Below are 23968 nucleotides of genomic sequence, written 5' to 3' on the forward strand. Positions count from 1 at the left end.
CTTTCCAAGGAGATGTAATTGGTGTGTGTGTAGTGTATGGACCTGCATAAGGAAGTATCCATTCCTGTGTGATAGTAAAGCTAAGGGTGCTAGATTGTGGGCAGGCAAAGCAGTATGGGCCAACTTACGATGTTTTAGTCCTGTCTGCGTTTTTAACTTCATCGGAGTGTCTTAAACAGTCAGAAAAGTGAATAATATGTGACATGAATTCAGCCAAGCCCTTTATAGAAAGTAGTTGTGAGGATGTCAGATAATCTATAATGTAATAAAGCCATCAAAAACAGGCTATCTTTAAGAGAAGGAAGCTCATCTGCTTAAAATAACTGGTCATGTTTACTTGAAAGGCACCTGTTGTGGCCGAATTCCTTTTTTTTTCTCACAAGCAAGAACAAAATTACATAAAAGCGCTATATAAATACAGGCCATTTACCATTTACCATTTAATCATGTTACAAATTAATCTGGTATTGATAGTTTCCATACAATTTTCCTATTAGTACTCGATAATCATTAACTTTTCCCTTAACTTCGCCTCGTGTTGTATGTGCTTTATTATGTGTTTTTGAGGAAAACTTGCAAAAAAAAAAAGAGGGAGCCATAGCAACCGTTTCTACAGAGTTACACTTACCTGAAAATGTTCAGCACGTCACATACGAGGTCTTTGTGTTGCTTTTACTTGCTTCTTCAACTTATCTTTGAGGCACTTGCTAGCAGTGGTGGCTGGAAAGACTAAATACAGAGGCTACAGAGCCGGGTAAATCATGGTCACTGCCTTCTGTTTGCTCAGCTTGGCGAGCTGTCCAGCCGACTGTTTCTGAAAACACACCGTCACTATAGCACAGCAGCATGTCCTTAACACAATTTGGCGTGAAAGAGTCAAAGCTGCCAGTTTTTTTTTCCCCCACAGTGACTAGCAACTGTACAACAAATGCAAAACAAATGCAGCGAAGGGAGAGTTTCACTTTTTCTGAGCCGGTGAAAAAGGTCCACTGTTGATGATCATGTGTGAACTTCAAAAGTTTACTATATTCTAGAGAGCAATATGTCAAGTGTACTCTTGAGATTTTTGATATTCTTGCATTTCCAGTTTTCATGGAAAGTTTGGAAAAGTTAAGCAAGCAAATCGGGGATCAGAATGAGCTAGAAATGCAATTTAAGTGACTTTCCATGTAGCATGGCTACTGAAAACTTTAGGCTTTGCAGTAAATGATCTAAAAAGGAGGAAATATGCAGTGAGAGTCAGTTCTACTTGTTGGTGTTGTATGCAGAGGGGCATCTCTGAAGGCACAACGCAGATGGGGAGATGTCATGGCCCACTCCGCCCTGCTTTCCTTTCGGTCTGTTGTGCAACAGGGCTCATCTGCAGGTACCGGTGATACTGGCAACACCTGGGCCCAGTGTGTCAGAGCAAGATATATGTTTTTTAAATGGGGAAAAGGGAAAGAGTAAAAAAGAAAATTTTGTTTTAAATGCTGCTCGGCTACATGAGCCAAGATCTTCCTCAGCAGATCTGTGCTCTCTTCTCAGTTGTATGTCATCTGCTATTATTGGATTGGGTTTAAGCAGGGCAAGTGTGCTAGCAAGACAAACCATTAAGTGCTTTAATGCACCGCAAGTAGAATTTATAAATGGTTTCTGCATCTCACTGCGAGCAACAGAAGTGATTTGCTGGAGGGATAAACTGGGTTTGACTTTTACTGAGACCTCTTGTTTTTGTTCTTTAACAAAACAGTCGAGGAAAAAGAGAAAGAAAAGAAAAAGAAAATGTTCTGTGTTTCCAGAATGATATTGACACATGAGGCTTCTTTGTATTTTCAAATCTTTAAAGTGAGCCCTGGATATTCATTTCAGCTCATTGTTGACTGAAAGTTTGGACGCAAAAAAAGCCCAAAGGACTTGGTGAACAACTGGGTAGACAAGAAACTCTGATAGCCTCTGTGATCCATATCACCCAAGAGCCAAGAAACTGAACAAACAAATAAATGATATGACCAGAAATTTAGTTTCTTAAATTTTTTGTTTGAGTGTAAACATGATTCATCCAAATATCAGTGCAGAACTTCACAAACAAATGTAACAAATGGGCTTGTTTAGCAAATTAAAGGAGACAAAGAGCAGAGAAAGGTTAAACTGACCTGTATTTGAAAGAAGCCACCAACTTAGTTTGTTAAACAAAAACAGGATGAAACTGATTGGCATTGAAGTTATTGAGAATGTTTAGCAAGATAAGAGCATTCAAATGGAGGCTGTAGCGACTTTGGCTCAAATCTAATATTTGATACTTTTTTACTCAACCTAAGTGCCCGAAGAACATGTCTCAGGTACCCGAACACTTTTTTCTATGCTCAAGTGCTTTCTATATAATGATTTAAAACTATCGAGACTACCGAGTCTGTACACTGATGACAGCAGCCGCTGAAAAAGAGTGAATAACATAAAAGCTGTGTACTTTGACAAAAAGTGCCACTTCAGTTCTAACCCGATGACTACTGACCTGAGGAGAATGTTTAATAAAAATATAACTTTGTCATTGAAAAATAATAAGACATAATGAAATAAGTAACTAGAATAAAGGTGTTAAATTGTACTATCTATAAACCCGCCAAGCAAAAGCAATTATTTAAAAAAGCAAATGTCTGAGAGTGGATCCTTGTGGAACCCCTGAGCGAAAATTAGTTTCCATTAAACATGAAAACTATGATGTGGGATGTGAGAATATTAACCCCATCTTCCATTCAGTTTCAGTATTATGTAGTTTGCGTTCTTAGTTACGTTTTTCGGGAAATGTAATTCCAGCCTGGATTATGATTGTTGGATCTTTTCCAGGGAACAATGCAAACATACAGAAGATAATTTGCTCTTGGACCACATCCAAGTTACACAGCAGCGAAGGATGAAGGATGGCTGTGCAGGACTTTGTACTGTTAGCTGAAGAGAAAGTTGCTCTCTACTTTTCATAGAGACATATTGTAGTTTAACTAAACCTTTTAATAGCAATCAAGTAAATTCCTATAACTCTTCAGATCAGCATATCACATTTATGTCAGAGTGACAAAACCCTCTACAGTAATTATGAAGGAGGCAAAGGGTATATTTTTTATAGGGCAAAAGATAATAGTTTAAAATGAAAGTTATTTTTTATCACACTTATTATGTAAAAGGCTAACAGGTTGGGGTCATATCAGATAAGCTCAGTGGTCAGATTAAGCTTCTTCAAGGACGTTCAAAGTTCTTCTTTGGACGTTGGCTTTTCCTTCAAGATGACCCCAAACTGTTTCAATAATGGGGAGGCTCTGGGAAGGCCAATCAATCACTAAGTTTCATTGTGTGTTTTTCTCTACGCATATGCTTTCACTTTATTGGCAGTGTGTTTGGAGTCATTTTTAGGCTGATAAATGAAGCATTAACCAATAAGATTTTTTCCAGATACCATCTCATGGGGGATCAAAATCTGATGGTACTTTTCTGTGTTCATAATTCCATCAATTTTTACAAGATCTCCAACACCACTGACTGAAACACAGCCCCAAACCCTGACAGAGCCTCCACTGTGTTTTGCAGATGACCGTAGACACTCACTGTTGTAAGGAGGAAATCAATCCTGTTTTCACTGGTTTTCAGTCCAGCTTGTGTAATTTGGCATTCAGCTATACCATGTTTAACCTGAGTACGAAAAGACAGCAGGGGTCTGAAAACGATGTGTCGGGAGTCGGGTGTTCTCGCCAGCTCTAGTGAGCCTCAACCTCCTGGTCAGCTTCGAGCTGGTGGGTAACAGATATCTCTGAAAATGTCAGAGCAAATATGTGATGTCTTGATAAATCGAGCAGATAGTTGAAGTTTACACAGCTACATTCTCGCCTGAAAATATATTAAAAGTTTACTTTGTGACTTAGAAAAAATAATAAGAGTAATATTAAAACTAAGTAGCTGCCACCATTGTTAGACACTGGAATTGGCTGAGCCGCGCTATGAATTCTGTGATAGGTTGGGCCATGAACGTTACACCCGACCCATCCTTCAAATCTGGGGAAAAGGAGGACGCATTTGTCAGCTGCATTTGGGGGAGTCTTCGAATTTGGACAGCCTTCATTGCGGCGCTGTGACGTAATCAGCCTACAAATGCGGCCTCAGGAGGATGCAGCCTATGAATTTGGACACATCTAAGATACCAGAGACTGGTTCATCTTCTTCTTTGGCATTTAACGGCACCTGGCATTCTTGTAGATGCATTGCTGTCATCTTCTGTTTCAGTCCATTATTACACTCTTAAATCCTTCTACTTATTCCTGCGTCTTTCAGGATCTTACAAAGCTTCAAACGATGCATCGACTATGAAATTAGTCGTCGACGTAATCGTGACTAGTCGACTAATCGTGGCAGCCCTACTCGACAGCAAACTTCCACTGAAACATTTCTGATGAGGCCTCAGTGAACAGTCGGTGGATTAACCAAAGGTCCAGATGTGTCTTCTCGGGACCTGCTTTTTGTTGGATTTTTTTCCTATTTCTTAAGTACATGGCTTTCAGATACTATTCATAAGCTGTAAATATATTTTTTCTAGTTCTGCGACTTCTTCTTTTGTCCAGTTTTCTCAAAAATGTTAAGAACAAACTGTACACCATGCTGATATATGCCAGGTTTCAGCTAATAGATCTTTTTATTTTATGTCTGTCAAACTGTGTTATGTTATGCATTTACAACGTGTTTTTGTGACAGGTATATAATATGTATGTGTGTGTTTCTGAAGCTCAGGTCCTCTACCAGAGGCCTGGGACTTACAAGGTTCTGCACAGTATCTTAACTGCCCTGGACTGGACTCAGCCCTCGGATTATTACATTTTAGGATGACACTCACAACAGAAACAGTAAAGGTATGACAAACACAGAGCCATTTGAAATATCTAAGATGTCTTAGATTTTTGAAGGCTAAGTAAGTTTTACATCATGCAGTATGCATTTTTTTATTACTTTGTATTCTTTGTGGTTAAGAATACATCTGCAATAAAAGTGACAGATGTGTAATTGACATGAGGTAGTCATAGAAACTAGGATATGAGCGCACACCCAGGATAATTGTGTCATTCGATTTTATCTTTGTTGAGTTTTTTTGTACAGAATCCACCCAACTCTCCTAAAAAAAGTCTGCACGTGGCCTAATCTACACTGTTTCACCCACGCCCTCTAAAATGACATCAGCATCTGTCGTCAAAGGAGTTTGCAAAGAAAAGCGTCTGGACTTCTTTAAGTTGCTTGAAGACGTTTCACCTCTCATCCGAGAAGCTTCTTCAGTTCTAAGGTCAAATGGCCGAGAGTCCCAGATTTAAACCCAGTGGGAGTATCCCCCCAAGGAGGGACAAAGGACCCCCTGGTGATCCTCTAATCACATGCGCCCAGGTGTGAAAGCGGGTGTGGGACCTAATCAGCCAGGGTTTCGGGTGAGCCCATTGTGAAACCTGGCCCCACCTTGTCATGTGAATTCCTGAGGTCAGATGGCCCAGGATGTGAGTGACCTTAGAACTGAAGAAGCTTCTCGGATGAGAGGTGAAACGTCTTCAAGCAACTTAAAGAAGTCCAGACGCCTTTCTTTGCAAACTCCTTTGACTACGATGACCTGGATGACTGAGAACCTTCACAGACATCAGCATCTGTCCTGATGTGGCACCGGTACACTCCACCTATTCTGTGAGTGAATTCTGAATATTTTGATGTCACTCAGGGATAATGGTGGTCTAAGAAATAAGATTAAGACACATTTACCACTACCCCAAAACTATAAAACTACTTACTATGATAAGGTATCAGTAACTGGATAAGAAAGATGAGGATGTCAAGGAAAAGTTAACCCTGTTCCGCTTACGAGACGCCAAATAGGACACAGCACGGTAAAGTTTCAACATTTTTAGATTTTCTTTGCCTCCCAGATGTTCTCTTCTCTTGTTTTCTAGAGAACAGGCTATAATGGAGTATTAGGGCCACATTAAGAAAAAGGATATTCATTTTGAGATTAAAGTTGGAATTTCAAGATTACACTCAAAATACCATTACATTTGTCATGTCAAGTTGAACAACTGCCGCAGCGCCTACACCTGCTACAAAAAAGCCTTGTGTAGACGAGTTAGTGAAACAACTTGATCCGCTGTCTTATCGTGTCTTGTGATACAGCGTACATCCTCATTACTGCTCGAGGGTGTAACCAATCATCAGCCACTTTATTTTGCACAAGCCAGGCCAAGAGAAATACGTTCCCTATTACCAAAGCTGATTCTGAAGTACGATTTAACTAAGTCATCTACAAATATTGTTAAGACTAGTTTTTCCTAAACTACTATTTTGAATTTAATCTTGAAATTTCAACTGTAATCTCAAAATGATCAATAATGTATTGTACGTAGCCCTATTACCCCTTCGTAAAAGGCCGATAGCGTTTATGGCTCCTTTCATGACGGATGTGTTTTCCTCATTACACTTACAGATCCCTTCAAAGATCATTAACGTCTCTAACAAAGGTGTTGCCTGTTTCTGAAACAATCAAACACTCATCTGGCAGCCACACGTACAGTTTAGACTTTACACTTTAGATTTCTTCACTTTTTATTCATCGTTACACATTTTCAGAGGAAATGAAACACGTCTCTTAATAATCACATTTACAATAGGGAATCACGGGCGTGTTGTCATGGTGGAGCTTGGAACTCGCCAAGTTTTTTTTACAGCTTATCAAAAGCACCGGAAGGATTGCTCATCGTAATTATTGTTATTTGCTTGTCATGGAAAATTTAAGAAGTTGTACAACTGCACATATTCAAATGGCCAGTAACTGACAGCAGAGGCTTAAAAGGTTTGTATGGTGACTTAAGGATCATCAAGTGCTATCTCTTAGAACAGGGGTGGGCAAGTCCAGGCCTCGAGGGCCGGTGTCCTGCAGGTTTTAGATATCACCCTGGGTCAACACATCTGAATCAAGTGATTAGTTCATTGCCAGGCCTCTGAAGAACTTCAAGACATGTTGAGGAGGTCATTTAGCCATTTGAATCAGCTGTGTTGGTTCAAGGACACATCTAAAACCTGCAGGACACCGGCCCTTGAGGCCTGGAGTTGCCTACCCCTGTCTTAGAATGACTCAAAGCACAACAGGCTAAGCTTTAAAAAACAAATAATCCCTTAATCGTAAAGCCGAACTGCAGCCAAACGCTGATTAGGGTCCAATGTCCAAAAAATTTAAACTATTAATAATTTATATGCCTATTTTGGCAATAAAATGATTCCTGTAAAGTTTTTTTTATCAAGCAGTTTCTGCTTCTCAGCCATAAAATGTGCAATTTTTACCTTTTTATGGCTTTTGTGGATACAGCGAGGTGTAAAATGAGCATTTTAAAGATGCGACTTTTGGGTTTTAGAAACTCGGAGCTGACATTTTTCTGTTTATCTGATACTTCATAGCAAGTCTACTATTTTACTGATTCCTTGTATATAACTTATAACTTGTATATAATAATTGCATATAACTGTCAGATAGTGATTATTTTTTATTATTAATCTATTATCTCAAGCACTGTTGCTTTGGCATCTTGTTTGTGAGTTCCTCTGTCCCTCCTGACGCTATCACATTTTAATTTTAGAGTTTAATTACATTAATCTGAATTCTATCAGACATTCATGCCAATGAATGGACCTATTATAGCCTGATCAATACCAGCTGGTGTGTAGATCATGTGGAAAAATATAGTTAGTCATGTGAAATGAATTTCACAGGTACCTGTGCAGGGTTGTAAAAGCATGCTCTTACTGTTCCTATTGGAGTTAAGAGATCAAGGTGCTGCTAAACAAATGCACATGATTTAATGATCGTTAGCTAATGAGACTACCCACATAAAAGCAGAGGTTTGGGCAGTTTGACGGTCATAATCCTCCCAGGAGTGGATGTCCCAGCAAATTCATTCTAAAGTCAGACCGTGTAATTCTCTAAGAAACTGCTAAAAACCAAAGAGCTACATCTCAGACCCTGGTGGCCTGAGTTACCATGTTAAATGTTAGAATTCATGACAGTATGATTAGAACAAGACTCAGCGAGCATGGCTTGTTTAAAAGAGCTGCCAGGGGAAAGCCTTTTCTCTCTTTAAAGAAGATGGCAGCAAGATAATCACACCTCTCCTGGAACAATGTCACCTGGGCAGACCAAAGTGGAGACGTTTGGCCATAATCACAATCAAACACAGCATATCCACAGTAAAACACAGTGGTGGAGGGAGCCACAGGGCACTTTGTAGTCTGTACACCAAAGTATTGTAGAGTCAGATGTGAGGCCATCTGTCTGATAGCTAAAGATTGCTTAAAACTAGTTCATGCAACAGGATAATGATCCCAAACAGGAAAAAGAAAAGAGTCATAGTGTTGCATTGGCCCAGTCGGAGTGTAGACAGCCTGACTGAAATGCTGTGGAGAGACTGCGCATAAACAAATACCTGCTAACCTCAATGAACTGAAGCCACCAAAATTTCCCCACAACAATGTGAGAGAAAAAGTCATGCAGAAAACAATATATTCAACATTTTCAAAATCTAAAAGTGGTTCTACAGGGTATTGAATCATGGCCCACACTTTGTTTTTCTCAAGACAGCAGAGTCCAGAGAAAAACTTTATTTTTCACACAGCTGTATGTACTGCTGTGTGCAGTGAGCTGAATCCCTTCTTGGAAATAAAATGGTTAAATTTTTGACAGCTCCAGTCCTTTTGTGGAATGTCCAAGGAGGATGAATTTGGGTTTGGTAAATACGCAAATTAGTATTTTATAATGTGTCACATAATATAAATTTTAATATAAAATTTATATTATGTGACACATTTATAGACACATTTATATTATGTGTCTATGATAATGACAAGGAAAGCAGCTACCATCTGAGATTTGCATTCAGATAAGCCATTTACCTTGTGCTCAAACTGAACTCCATTTTTTCCTTTTTAGATTCCATAAGCTGCCCTCATTCCCGGAACCCTCCATGCTAGTATTCAGATGTGCAATAAACAGTGCTCTGTTTATCTATTTATTACACATTTCTTTACCATGTTGACCTGAAGCCAACATTAGGACCAGAATTATAAAACCTGCTCAACAAAATAGGTTTTAACAAAGAAAAAGGCACATTAATAGAGGATATTATATTATAAAGATATGTATTAGAGAGTACATTAATGTGTTTTTGCTCAAAATTGATTAATAAATACCACAGTTAGAAGAAAACACCAATTATACTCCCTTATTCATATACGGACTAGCTCATTGCCAAAATAAAAGCAAAAAAAAAAAAAAAATATATATATATAGAAGAAAACACATACAGGAAAACCTTACTGTTCTGTGCTCAGTAAAGCAGAAAAACACATCTTTAAATGTCTTTTTCACAGGACTGAATAACAACTTTAAAAAGAAAAAGGCCCACCACTGTTTGCACTAGTTAAACAAACAGAAATAAAGGATTAGATAAAATCTCGATGCCAGACACTCTACAAGCAGCTATCAGACACTACCTGACAGAGCTCAGCGAAGTCAGGTTAACTGACTTTAAAGAGAGTGTTAACTTGACAGCTGATAGCTGTATCTGAGACTGATGGCCTCAGATGAGAGGTGGACAGATACAGAGGCAGAGTCACCGGTGTTAATTCATTGGCGGAAGGTTTTTTTTTTCTCTCTTTCTCTCTCTCTCTCTAAGCCCCATGGCTCTTTAACCTCTTTTAATTTGCTGTTGAAGGATTTTCATCATTTACATAACCCCTTATTTCCAATGGCAGAAGGCTGCTTTCAGCAGCAACAAATTACTGACGAGCTGCTGAGCACAGAGGACAATTTAAATGCCACACATGGCTTTACTCAGTCGCTCAGTCGATGGTGAATACTACACACGTCTCTTACTCATCTGATAATTTAGCTCTATCTGCTGACAAGTGCTCCATAACACATCCGTCACACAAACTTGGTGATGATATAACACTTGCACTGCCCCCAAGTGGAGAAACAAAAAATTGAATGCCTGCTTACGCAACTACTGATTTTGTTGTATGACTACTTTCGCTAAAGGACGTAGTTCGCCTATGTGTTATAGCACATACACGACAGCTGCAAAGGCTTTAATATTTAGATTTAAGTTAAGCTGAAAGCACAAGCCGCAATTCAATAAAACACTGTTAAATTCCAAGTTGTTAAATTTACCGTAAATGCTGCGAAAAGGATGGCCTTCAAAATAAAAGCCTAGTGGGGTTGGTGTTGCGATTTTACCGCTTCCGCTAGGGGAAACACGCAGGTCAAGCCTTTTATTTTGAAAGTCTCCACGGGTAGTTGACATCTGTTTGCCGTTAGCTCAACACTGGTGCTGCTGCTGCTGAGCCTCGGTGGAGTGTGTGTGAGTGTGTGAGTATGTGTGAGTGTGTGTGCTGATGGTGGACTGTTCCCGGTAAGAGACGCCGAACCCGGCCGCGTGAAAAATGCCTCACAGCCGCGTGTAAACCGTCGAAGCTCGCGGAGGGGAGAGAGAGAGTCAGGTGTCCTGGCGGCTAGAGAGGAAAATATGAGCAGGATGTTGCAAGTTTTAGCGTGTGGCGCCGTAGTTTTCCCCGGTCTCTTCTTCGCCTTCAGGAAGATCCTACCGTGTGTGTTCAAACACTGGAGCGATGCCGACGTGGTACTGGTCAGCGAGAGGTAAACCAGCTTAAACTCACCACTTTATACAACACAAACTCACTAACTAGCGCCCGGTGCTAGCTTACTCCGCGCTCTGTAGCTACGGACATTTTCCCTCATCCCGTTAGCTCCTTGGTGTGTTGTATTTTTTTTTCATACATGACGGAAACTTATTCATGTTGAGTACCCAGTGTGGTCATTTTAAGCAAGATATATTTTTCTATTTATTTCTAAATTGTTGTTGTGCTCCCTTTTCTGCAAATTGGGCTCAATAATCCCCGAAGAGTGTTTGTAACGGTGATTTGCAGATACAGCAAATCCAAACTATGGGTCCCCTGTAGGAAAATACCACAGCAGGCTTTAAAAAGAGTCTTTGTAAGCATGATGCACCAAGTGCTTTGTTATTTGTTTGCTTGATCGCGAAATCGATGATATAATGTGCTTAAAAAGGTGCACTAACATGCATTCAATTGTGGTCCGAAGTTTACATGTACTTATCATGGGCATGATTGTCATGGGGCTTTTAACGATTTTTTTTGAATTGTTCTTTTTCCAACGTCGAATGATTTTACAGCATACATCTTTAAGGACTTTAAAAACAAGAATTGGTTGCACAATTTTGAATCTATTTTGGGTTTTCTCCAATCCACACAAACACAAAAGTATCCATACAGGTTTAAATATTATATACATACATTTACTTACACCTTTTAATAAGTGAAGGTTTACAGTGTTAAATTGACATGATCATGGTCTGTTAACTTGTTAATGATCACTATTCACTACACCTAGTAGTTTCTCTTTGCAAAGGAAAAAAAAAAGATTTGTTTGACTGGACTGACCAATACTCAGAATAGTGAGAAAGTCCAAACTATCACCGTCAGCTGATAGGAAATTGGTTAGGATGTTCACGGACAACCCAGGAACCACCAGGGCTCAAGGCTGCCGTGAACTGGAAACTTCTGGAACAGCAGTGTCCTATAGTGAAATGCGTATTACATCGCTGTTAAGTGAGAGGTTACTGAGCAAAAAAGAAGCCCCTGCCACAAAATCAACACCTTCAAGCTTGACTAAAGTTTGCAGCTGCCCATATGTACAAGCCAAATGTCATCCGTCCAGTCTCTTTTCCCTAATTCGTATTAAGGTCACGGGCAAGTGAAATGGCTTCTGGAGAAAAACTTTATGATCAGATGAAATAAAGTTTGAGCTATTTAGCTACAATGACAACAAGTATGTTTGGAGGTGTAATGCGCCATTATGCTTCCCCAGTTCTGTGTGTCACGCACCAGATTTGACATCACATCCTGTGGCGCTATGGCTGGTCATGCACATCTTGATTTTTTTTAACATGGTGCGTTGTGCTGTGGGTGCCACAGCTGGGTTAAAGACAAGAGTCTGCGATCGTGCTGGTTTTTACTGCCATATTAATATTCCAGTACAGAAGTTCAGAGGCGTACAGATATACAGAGGGAGATGTTGGAACAGTTTGAGACTGAACACTTGAGAGTTTGTGGAAAAAACACTCAACAATGTCTTGGCTTCAAGTTTTAACTACTACTTCTCCTATATCAGTTCTCATGTGATGTGCTATCGTCTGAGTGGTGACACCTAGCGTTCAGGAGAATACTGCATCAGCGCGTATAAAAACAAATGAGTGTGAGACGATGTTGTGGTGGTAAGCAACGCAACCATTGTGGCAAGTATACTGGGGCCTTAAAGGTGACGCATTCCAGCCTAGGAACACTAACATCTGTCAAGCACGGTAGCGGTGGTAGCATCATGCTTTGGGGCTGTTTTGCTGCCAGTGGTACTGGTTCATGGAATAATAATGAAGGAGGCTTATCTACAAATTCTTCAATGTCACCTCAAACCAACTGCTAGACAGTTGAAACTTGGACACAGTTGGGTTTTCCAACAGGACAATGATCCCAAACACGAATCAAAAATGCTTTGGGATAGATAAAGCAGGTAAACATGAAGCTGCTGGAATAGCCTTCCCAAAGATAAACCTCAACCCTAATGAAAATTTGTGGACTATGCCTAAAAGCCGGGTCAGTGCCAGGAAACCAATCAATTTAAATCAACTCCCAATTCTATCAAAAAGAGTGATCAAATAGACAGCCAGAATTATACCAGAAGCTTGTTGATGTCTACCAAAAACATCTGGTTGATGTGCACCTTCCTAAGGTGACATTTAACCACGTGGGGATGTATGTAAACTTTTGACCCTGGTTTTGTTTTTTAAAGTCCTAAAAGATGTATGCTGTACAGTCATTGCACCCTGGAAAAAGAAGAGTTCAAGGAAATCATTAAAAGCTCAAATTTACCATGAATTTCATCCCCATAATGATTGCATGTAAGCTTTTGACCAGAGCTGTATATAAAATGGTCCTAACTACAGTCTGACTGTAATATCCACTGATCGATGATATGAGTTTCTTTTTGCTTATTACAGAAAGCTGTCCAGTATGCAGCAATTAGAAAAAATGTTTCTCCATACATAATACATCTCTCTGAAGAAAGTAATTTGTTACACTATTTGTTACATTACTTTTGCCTTACAAAGGATTTATGCTTCTGTCTCAAATCACTGGCGTAGATGCACAAACCCGTGGAAACCCTACGACATAACCTACACTGTGCACCTCGCTGGAGATGTAACTGCATGTAGCTTGGCAGCCCACAACTACTTAGCGCTGTCAAGTCCTCCTAAGCATTTGTCTGCTTTTTTGCTGCAGTTTGCTAATTTATCAGTGAAAGAATAATTATTTTTACATCAATGTAAGGAATAATAATCATAGATGTCAAAATGATTGCACTGTTTTTCTCTAGCTTTGTATTTTGTCCTATTTAATCTCAACAAGTCCTAAGAACAGTCAGTGATCACTGTCGGCCTCTCTCGGTTTTTATTATCGCTATTCATTTTAAAGCTCAGTTTTTAAAACCATACATTTAGAGCTGGGCGATAGAATGATAACGATATGTATTGCGAAATAACTTTTTCTCGATAGAAAAATTAAACTATTGCGATAGGCCTCATCTCTCTTGCGCTCTTAAAAAAAAAAAAAAAAAAAAAAAGAACAGCCAATCCAAATTAAGTAGCGCAGAGCCGAACCAATCACAGCCGCAGCGTCACGTCACGTGACTTGTTATGTACAGCACAAGTGCCAAGCCGCACGTGTGTATTTGTTTGGGAAACAGCCAGCCGCCGTGCCGCCCGGGTAATGGAGGAAATGAGTGTGCCGACTAGAGACAAATCAACCGAGAGCGTGACCGAAGGTTATCGAAGAGAAAACAGATGGTTCCAATGCCGGAGAGCTTGTCGAATGGAAGGGCCATAGAAGTTTCGTAGTGTGAAGGTATTTCAGCTATTTCAAGTCTGACAAAAAACAGAGTAGCGCACACTGTAAATTGTGCCGAAAGCAAGTCTGGAAATACAATAAAGCGGTGCATGCTCAATCTCTGACTGAAAGCGCTAATTCGTCATTCGGCTTTTGTCAGAATAAAGTAACTGTTAAAACTGTTTGAAAAGCTAAGCTATACAACAAGGAGAGATTGAGAATTTCCTTTTAGTTCTCAGTTTATTTGATATTGACAAAAGTTAGTCAATTTTGTCTGTTCTTCTGTAAAACAAACTAAGATTTATTTTTTTAGAATTAATATTTTGTTTCTAAGTAGAATTGACAATTTAGTGGTCTGTTTTGTTTGTTCTATTTTGAAACTTAAACGCTTTAGCGGCTGCCCTTTGTGTAGTTTGCAATATTTGCCTTTATTTATCTGAAAAAGTCTCATGTTCCTTGAGTACATCTACCCTGTTGAACTTATTATGGGAAATAAATATTTAAATCAAAACAAGCTGCTGATTATTTCAAATATAGTTATTTGGCTTATATCGTGATATATATATCGTTATCGCCTGAAATGAAAAAAACATATCGTGATATGAAAAAATCTTATATCGCCCAGCTCTACATACATTGTAACTACAGCCCAGCTCATGCAGCAGTAAATTAATGTCTAACCTCGTATTGTGGATGGATTATCTCAGTTGTTCTCCTGACTGAAGTTTGGTCCGTTAACTTTTATCAAGTGGAAAAATGTTAGCGTTCATCCTCCAGCTTCACTGTGTTTATGTTATGCTAACATAGCTGTGTCGCTAGCGATCATGTAGCACATCAATGGGGATGTCCAAATTCATGGGTTGCATCCTCCTGAGGATGCATTTGTAGACAGATTACATCACAGCGACGCGCCGAAGGCTGTCCAAATTCGTAGATTCCTCCGAATGCAGCCGACAAATGCGTCCTCCCTTTCCCCGAATTTGAAGGATGGGTCAAGTGTGTCCTTCGTGGCCCACCATATCCCAGAATTCATAGCGCGGCCCAGCCAAACTCCAGTTTGCAGCATTTGCAGCCGCTACTAAGTTTTAAAATTACTCTTATTAATCTTTCTGGGTCACAAAATAAACTTTTAACATATTTTCAGGCGAGAATGTGGGTGTGTAAACTTCAAATATCTGCTTGGTTTATCAAGATATCGCATATTTGCAACAGTGCTTCAACGTTTTTGGAGACGTCTGTTACCCACCAGCTCGATAGCTAGCCGAGAGCTCGAGGGTCACTGAAGCCGCCGAGAACGGCACAACTCCCTGCACATCATTTTCAGATCACCGCGGACTTTCGCTACTCAGGTTAAACGTAATATATAAGTCACTTAGGCAACCTAAAAATGTTATTGTTTGGCTTTTTTCAGTGTTTTATTTGTTCATGAGTAAATCGGTTTGGCTGAGATTAAAGTTATTAGATTAGATTAGATAAAATAAAACTTTATTAATCCCCCGGGTGGTTTTCACACAGCTGAATAAACGTCAAGCAGAAAACTGATTAAACAGAAGTGTGAGGTGGTCGAGAATTTACGCCAGTGTCCTGTTATATTTTAGATAGCAGGGAGCAGACAGCTGAGTTTATTAAACTCCACCGAGACAGCGGTGACGCTAATCAGAAGGCTAGACTGTCCAGTTTCACAGCCGTTTACTTCCGGCCTACCCGACCTTCTAAGGACCCGACCCACGTAGACCGTGAAGGCCGGGTCCTCAGGAGGATGCAGCCCATGAATTTGGACACGACTTATATATACCAGCTAGCCCAACTTCAGTAACCCTACAAACGTCACTGCTGTTTACTTCCCTGTCTTCATTTATATCGGAAGTGTTAGCAAGGCTGTACGTCTTAATTTTTTTCAGAAATCTCTCAGTCATGGTATATTATATTTAGATGGAAACTAGCGAGCTAACTCCCTGCTAACTTCTAACTCTGTTAAATTTAATAAATTCTGTTTTCATGGATGCCTGGTAACTTAATTGACACACCTGGTAAAGCAGCCGTCATGTTATTACAGATGGAAGAATTTAGACAGTTTTTCAAGTCTCAGTGATGCCGCATTGTTCGTTTGACTTTGGGACCTGCAGCAGAGTTTGGACCCAAACACGACTAATAACGTCAGACTTAAAGACCGGATAGTGCTAATTTATGCAGCATATGCAACAGAATAGGTTAGACCAGCGGTCCCCAACCACCGAGCCACGGACTGAGTCGTTTGGTACTGGGCTGCGAGAGTTGAGGCTCGGGTGTGAAGTTGATGATTTTCAGTTTTTTTTTATTGGTAATTCGGTTTCCCTGGGTCTTTTCCTATGTTGTAGTTGTGCGTCTTATTTTGAAAGAAATAGTTACGCGTTACCATAGTGACCAGAGAGCATTAAGGGGCAGAGTTGAGGATGTTACTTTCAATGTTGTTGGCGCATCAGGAGGACACTGCTAAAAAAGTTACACAATTACACAGTGAACTTGCGTTTGTTATTATAATTACAAAATACAACAGTTTTTGTCTTGGTTGTATCATTTTATTTTGTTGTATTTATCTGCGACACCTTAAAGACCGGTCCGTGGCGCAAAAAAGGTTGGGGACTGCTCTGTTAGACAGTAATCAAAGACTGTTTATAAATACTAGATTTAGCTTCTGGGTCTAAAAAGTGACTTTAGTTTTTACTTCTATTTAATTTAATTAAAATGCTTTTTTCCACTTCTTTTTAGTTTAGTTTTTATAATAACTCTGGTTAAAAATGCTTAGCTTGAGTCTTCAAAAACAACTTGTCAAACCAATCAGTGACATTTCAGTTGCCACATCCATATTTTATATACAGTCTAACTTTTAAATGGCATCTAGTTTCTTAAAAGTTAAGAAACAATAGCGCAGTTTTCAGATAAAAAAATCTTTTTTTTTTCGAGTAGAAAACAATCCTTAATAACCTCACAGTTTTTCCCATTCATTACACCGTAGAATATTGCTGATCTACTGATATCAGCCAACCACAACTATGCAGCATCAGCTGAATTCTAGTACTTTCACTCCAGTAAGTAGTCACAGAGAAATCCCAGGAAGTTACATATTTTATTAGAGTTGAACAAGCCACGTGAATGATTTATAAAATAATTACATTAGAAACATTTTTAACTTTGCATCTTATTAGTGGGGGGGCAAATGTGAGCAAGTGTGACTTGCTCACATTTGCACAGTTCAGTTGAGCGCTCATTTGTAAGCTGTCACTCTAGCTAATCCTCTTCTGAGCTCTGGTCAGGGCCGACTGCTGAGTTAGCTATGCACTGAAATACACCGAAGTCTACTCCCGAATAACGCTTCGGCTAATTTACAAATGCTCAGCTATCGGAAAACATCGTTCTTACAAGCCACAGTGCCTGCGGGATGTCGCAGTGCTCGCCCTCAACCACTAAACTGGCCTTTAATGTCTCCATCTTCTGCCTGTATCATGCTTTGTATCACAGGCTTCCCATTAAAGGACTTTTATAAAGCTCTAAAGTAGCATAAATTGGACACCTGAAGGATTTGTGTGTGTTAACACCAAACAGTTAGCTTTATTTTAACTGTAAATGCAAGTTAATGGAATAATTGTGGAAGATACGATCATCTCGGCATCGGGGTGATTTTAGAGCTCAGCAGGGACTCCAGTTCCTTCTGTTGTTTACCTCCAGCCTCTCGCTTTTCCTCTCATCTCTGTTAGCTGATTTAACACATGCGGGGCTGAACTTTTCGTGACATTACTGGACCAAGAGATGGATCAAACATTTGCTGACTATGACCAACTGTCAGACATGAGCTTTAACATGCCACTTTTCCCATATGTCCTGTGTGAAAAGGTGCAGGTAAAACTCCTGTTGTGTGCCGCATGGCACATGCCCATGGGGTGTATATACACATGGAAATGTGCCCATAGGGTTTAGGGTGTAACTTTTTTCTCCAGTTGAAGCATTTTAACTTACCCAAGTCTCAGTCACACTAGAGAAAAAATAGCAAATAATCAAACCTCAAGACTAGAAAAAATCAGTGGTTGCCTGGTTATTGAATTGAATTTTTGCTCTCAGCGACTGATTGCAGCACCATCAACCTCTCAGCAGCCACTTTTGGTCACACAGGTTGCCCGTTTCCGCACAACTGGGGTCTTACCCGTCCACACTGGAGTCACTCTTGGATAGATTTGTGAAGGTTTGCAAATGTATGAATTCAGACAGATAGGCAGCACATTACAGTTGGAGTTGGTCTGCGCCAATCAACACAACCCATATGCACCCCCATTTATTTCTCCAAGGGAGGATACAATAGAATTAAGCACACAAACTTGAGTTAGTGGAATTTAATGCCAAACAGCAAATCTTATTTTGCCCCAGCAATATGTGTGATAGTTGTCACTCGGAGTTTATTTGGAAAGAGAGGGGGAGATGTTATCAGAACAAGTGCATACCTGTAATGTCTAGATTTGGCACAGTGCTTAAATGTTTGCATATCAAGTGGCTGACCAAAATGACCATCAAGCCACCAGGAAATGTGCTGCTCTCCTGGCTCAAACTCAAAATTTCCCATATAGGCAGCCAGTGACGTTCCAGCATCCATTTGTACAATCAAAGGGTTCTGATGGAAGAGTGGGAGAGTGCCTTCTTGCCATGAAATGCACTTTACCCTGTTTGCTTTTTTTGGTTCTGCTGTCACTTTCTTTTGCTCTGCTGCAGTGCCCATGGACCTACACATTACGTACCCCATTTACTAGAGGAACGAAAACACCACTTCTTGCTGTCAGACACTGTATTTGTGTGTGTGTGTGTGTGTGTGTGTGTGTGTGTGAGAGAGAGAGAGAGAGAGAGAGAGACAGAACACGAAAGAGCAAGTAGTCCATGTGTAACAAAACAGTCAGTGCGAAGACCTGGCTACACTGAAAGGGAAGCTGAGGTTGTTCACTGGCCTGACACAGTAGGGAAGAAAAGACAACATTACCGAACAAGGCAACAAAGCATTCTTCCCCTTTTTCCCCACTGCACTCTCCGCACCCCGTCGAACTCAACTTTTCAGCTGCAGGGGGGAGAGAGGGGGTTATTGGCGGACACACAATGAATTGGCTGTATGAACTGAGTCTTGTGACAGAGTATGAGACCATACAGCCTTAGAAGGCAGTAAGGCCGGTGTGAGGGGATTGAGTTTGTGGGGGAAAGAGAGAAGAAGGCCTGTTAAGTTTTCCTAGCTCAGACCTGTGGTTTTTGTGCTTGAGTGTCACATGGCTATTGTTCATTTGCTGATGCCGGCATCATGGCCGTGGTCCCCCACCATAAACCTTGGTTTGAGCTGACTGCAGGTTCAAGCAGGAAACCACAAATACTCTCTTTGTTCCTCAGCACTGCCATTTGTTAGTGCACCATTTAAAAAAGAAAAAAGAAAAAAGAAAGAAAGCACACTTTTGACCTTCTAAAACTAGCCTGAGTATGTCTGGGTGCTTTGTGGCTGTATGTGTAGTACCTTGGTGGATCTATGGGAGCTCACTATCAATTCACGTTAAAAGGTGTGCTATCATCATAATCATGACAAAAACAAAAAAAATGCATGAATGGCATTTTTTGCTTCCCTTTTCAACTTCATCCACTTAAAAAAATGACTTAGCTTCTGAAACGTCAAGTACTCTTTTTAATGGCAACCAGAGATGATACCTGTGGATGCACAAAAGTCCTGTAGAAGTCTATAGATAAAAAGGCCCTCGACTTTGACCTCTTTTAACACTTTTCTGATGATGTGAGTCAGTTTTGTAAATTATGGTCATTCTGAGGAGGAATTTCAAGACTGTGCGTGCATCTTTTAAACTGTTTCTGATCCTATACATTACTAAGTCAGTTAGCATAAGGTAGCTATTACACAAATGTTCAAATGGGAGTAAAAGGTTCTGTGGATGGCTTACTGACAAAGAGCTAATTAATAAACCACGACTCAGCCAGTTCATTTCAGTACTAACAAATCTTATCTACCCAGGTTTAGAAATTAGTAGTAAACTAACAAAAATGGAACAGTGTAAGTGCAGGTTTCAGCGTTTCTCTCCAGAAGTAGCAAAGCATTTTTGAGAGGAAAAGGGGAACCGATATATTTCTGATATAAGGGCGAACTCTTCTGTTTGAAGTTGCTGGGGAACTGTCTGGTTAAATCTGACAGCTCTGGTGAGGTTCAGGATTCATCCAGCAACATATTAATAACTAGCCTTATGTTATTACTGAGCTCATCTCAGACTTTCTGTTGACCCATTATGAAAGCATTAGCAGGGACTTTTATAGAGTAACAACAGTTTGTCCTTCATCTTACAGTTTGTATTAACCTAAGCCTAATTCTGTAGCTGGACACAATGCAGAAGATATTTTTGTCAATTATTCAAACTTAATCCATTCAAGTGTTATTGTCAGTAACTGCTTTTATTTCCCTCACAGAAATACTTTGGACAGAACCAGTATATCATCTTTAGATGTCAACTTGTTAGCCTTAAGCTACTAATGTCTAAATCAGATAGACTTTGTAAATCCCATTTTTCATGCATGCCTGTATGTTAAACTTTATTGTAACACCTGGGAGAACAGCCACGCCTGATGGTTTTAGTGTTTGTTTGCCTTTGGAAACTGAAGGAGTTTATGAGAAACCAATAAGCTTGGTTAAACAGTCAGCTGACTTATATCTTAAAGGATAAATAATTAAATTAGTCAATAAATCTTAGTGAACTCTATAACACTACATTAGTAAAGGCTAGATCTTTGCCATACCTCAATATAATTACTGTTAATATATGTACATGCGATTAATTTTTACTGGAAAATTGAAAATGAAAAGTCCTTAGCCTAGAATTTGTGCAGTGTTAAGTACCCCAGTTCTCAAGAAATATGTAATCATTTTCCTTGGTAGTTCGCTCAAGCCTCTCATCTATTATTTACAAGGGCCAAGTAATTATCCCACTTAGCTTCACAAGATATTCAATTTAAGGAGGTCCAGTTAGAGACGATTTCAACAACTGGGTGTCAAATAAAAGTGCAGTATTTCAGTGTTATTAATTTTCGCAATGATGTGGAGGATACTTTAATAATATTAAAATCATAAATAATTAATAATAATAATAAAATAATAGTAAAATGTTCTTTTTCCTTAAGTGCATTTCACATGTACACTGTCTCAGGTTCTTTTTTTCTCTTATTTAGCTACTTTATTTATTTCTTTGGACTTCTGCATCTCGTATTGTTTGGACCTGCTGTGAGTACATGATTTGATCGGCTGGAAAACTCATAACATGGGTTATATAACTGTAACAAGCTACAGTTCATGTGATTGGTCTATGTGTTTCTTGTGTACATACTGTGGCTACAATAAAGACAAAAGAAAAAGCTGCGCAGATTAAAATAAACGTGCCGTAAATACAAGAAAAGTTGCTCAGAGTAAAATAAAAACATTATGTCAAAATCTAGTAATAGGTCTGTGTCCAGATCTGGACCATCGTGGTCCAGCTATTGTTGATCTAGTCAGTACAGTACTGGGGAGAAAAACCCCCAAATCAGATGATCCAATGTGAGCAAGCTCTTTGAGATGGTGGGAAGGAAAAACTCCCTTTTAAGAGGATGAAAACCTCCGGCACCACCAGACTCAGCGAAGGCAGCCGTCTGTTGGGTGGTGGGGGGAAAACATAGGCAGACAAAACACACATAGCCTGGTAGCATGTGTTTGTCTCCTGATGAGTAGGTGGAGATGTAAAACAGACCCATCGGGAAAATCCGTCAACAAAGCGCTGTGTTAAATGGGCGGCTGTCTGTCATGGCCGCAGTGACTGCTGGGGAATAAAGGACATGTTTTGTCATTTCAAAGCAGCTTAGTGTCAGTGCTGCCAAGTTGGAGAGCGTCCAGGGAGCGAGCTTCTCTGAGCAAAAGCAGTCATTCATAGTTTTAAAAAAAAAAGAAAAAAAAAACACTCAAAAATTAAATTGGTGAAATAATCCAGCTTTCTGTTTAAATTGAACAAAATAACTCTGTTGAACCAAGAGAAAAAATCAAATTCTCTGTGATTGTTCACTCATCAAGGCTACAACATCACAGCCACTATTTATTTTTAAAAAATTTTGTTATGAAGTTGCTATAAACGTAAGCAAATAAATATAAAACATAAGTCAGATCTCAGTTTAGGAGTTACTTGTTGCATAGGTGCGAGGCCGTTGAATGTTATGCATGCCTTTCTCCACTGCAAAGTGACACTTCAAATAAAGATGTACCAAGTTCTCCTATGTCACAGGTCTGTTTATAGATGAGGAAAGTTGAAGCCAAGTACTGCTAATCCCGTCACGGTACACTGAACTTAAAGGTTCGACTGCGCAAGCGGCTCACCTGAAGCAGCACTTGTGTAAAACTGACCTGTATTTGTTGGGCTTTGCCCTGTTCCTAGAGCTATGAATCACATTGAAAACAGGCATAATATCACTTAGATTGAAATAATTTGTTAAATTTTCTTGTAGCATGTAGTTTTATCAGCTCAGATCTGCTGAGAGTGAATTTTATTTGACCCAATAATTTTCCACATGGCATCACAAAAAACTAAGCCAACACCTGCCTTTTTATTTTGAGTTTATTCATAATTGTAGCAAAGATCAAACTTTAAAAGCAAGATGATAATAATAGGGAGTGTAGTAACACAAATATTAACTTGAGTATTACACTGGTGTAATTTTCTAAGCAAAGCATTTATAGAAACAAGTCTTGGCACTAGGCAGTTATCTTGGCGGCACCTCCTTTAGGTAATTAGTGTGAAGCTCAGGGAGAGACATAACTTCAGTTTCAGTGGTAACCAATTAAATCTCAAAAACATTTCACAAGTATGCTGAAATTTCCCCAGAATAATTTTTTTAAACTTTTTGTCCATGTAGGTTTTACTTAATGACACTGCTGCTTTGTAGCTTGATTAATGGCTCAATCCAGACGGCTGACGCAATCAAGCTCTGTAGCCAACTAGAGGACTGAACAGTTGCTATATTAATACATCTTATCCAATAGTTTGTGAAGAAATGTCATAAGCATACTTCCATGTATCTTTACTATGATAACATATAGATATGTCTGCTGCCACACATCTGAAAACTGTCACCTGTTGATTGGCTGTTTAACATCAGAACTATCACCATATCTGCTGTTAGGAAACTCTGTTATTAAACATATCAGGCAGTATCTTTGGCATTGTCTGTACAAGGGTTTTGTTTGAAAAACTATGGCTGTGTCTGACTTCCTGACCTCCTTGCCTGCTCTGCAGCTTGACTTGGCTTTTGTTAAAGACAAACACAGCGCCAGTTTAAGTGTCATGAATGCCCTTCTGAAACACACCGCCATGTGAAGTCGCAAGCATTAGCTTGGCTTGAGTGGGTGTGATGATCTCTGGCTTTGATGCAGGCCTGGTGTATTTCTGGGGTCAAAGAGGGTCCACTGAGTAAGCAGTTCACTGCGAGTTGGGGTTACAGTGTTACACAGGAAACTGGAGCCTGGAAGGTCCGCCAGCCACCAACCGTCAGCTAGAAAGTCATGGTTGACAGGCTTCCTGTGTGTACACAATTGTTCTGGTGGTCCTCCTTCTGGACAAGGGATGAAACCTCACCAAAAATGTAATAAAAATATTTTGGCTAGCACCAACAGGATAATGCATAACCTGCGTAATGCAGTCATGCATAAACTATATGCAGACCTCACTTGTGCTTCATCACCCCCAAAGGCCCCTGGTGACTCACAAAAACCCCTGGGCTCAGCTGTGTGTTAATATATTGGCAGGTTAACAATTGCCTATTAGTACTAAAAACAAAGTACAGCTGAACTGATGGCTATGTTGATCATAAACCAAGGAATTAAAGTTTTGGACTAACAGGGCCAGCAGAACAACATTAAGATACTTCAAGGAAGTTTTGT

At 39.7% G+C, this 23968-nt stretch overlaps 1 protein-coding gene across 2 annotated transcripts in view; it reads left to right on the plus strand.

Annotated features, from left to right (window-relative positions):
* The first annotated feature begins 10325 nt into the window (after positions 1-10325).
* The window catches only part of tlcd3a (TLC domain containing 3A), a 44676-nt gene continuing 31033 nt past the window's right edge, over positions 10326-23968 (plus strand). Inside the window, exon 1 of one of the 2 annotated variants that reach the window (XM_003453708.5) lies at positions 10326-10693. In XM_003453708.5, coding sequence (XP_003453756.1) covers positions 10563-10693 — 131 coding nt within the window. In that variant the 5' untranslated portion in view covers positions 10326-10562. The remainder of the gene's footprint in view (positions 10694-23968) is intronic. The other variant, XM_005458492.4, reaches the window with a different exon arrangement.

The sequence above is a fragment of the Oreochromis niloticus genome, linkage group LG10, assembly GCF_001858045.2.
Source record: "Oreochromis niloticus isolate F11D_XX linkage group LG10, O_niloticus_UMD_NMBU, whole genome shotgun sequence".
NCBI classification, from domain to species: Eukaryota; Metazoa; Chordata; class Actinopteri; order Cichliformes; family Cichlidae; genus Oreochromis; species Oreochromis niloticus.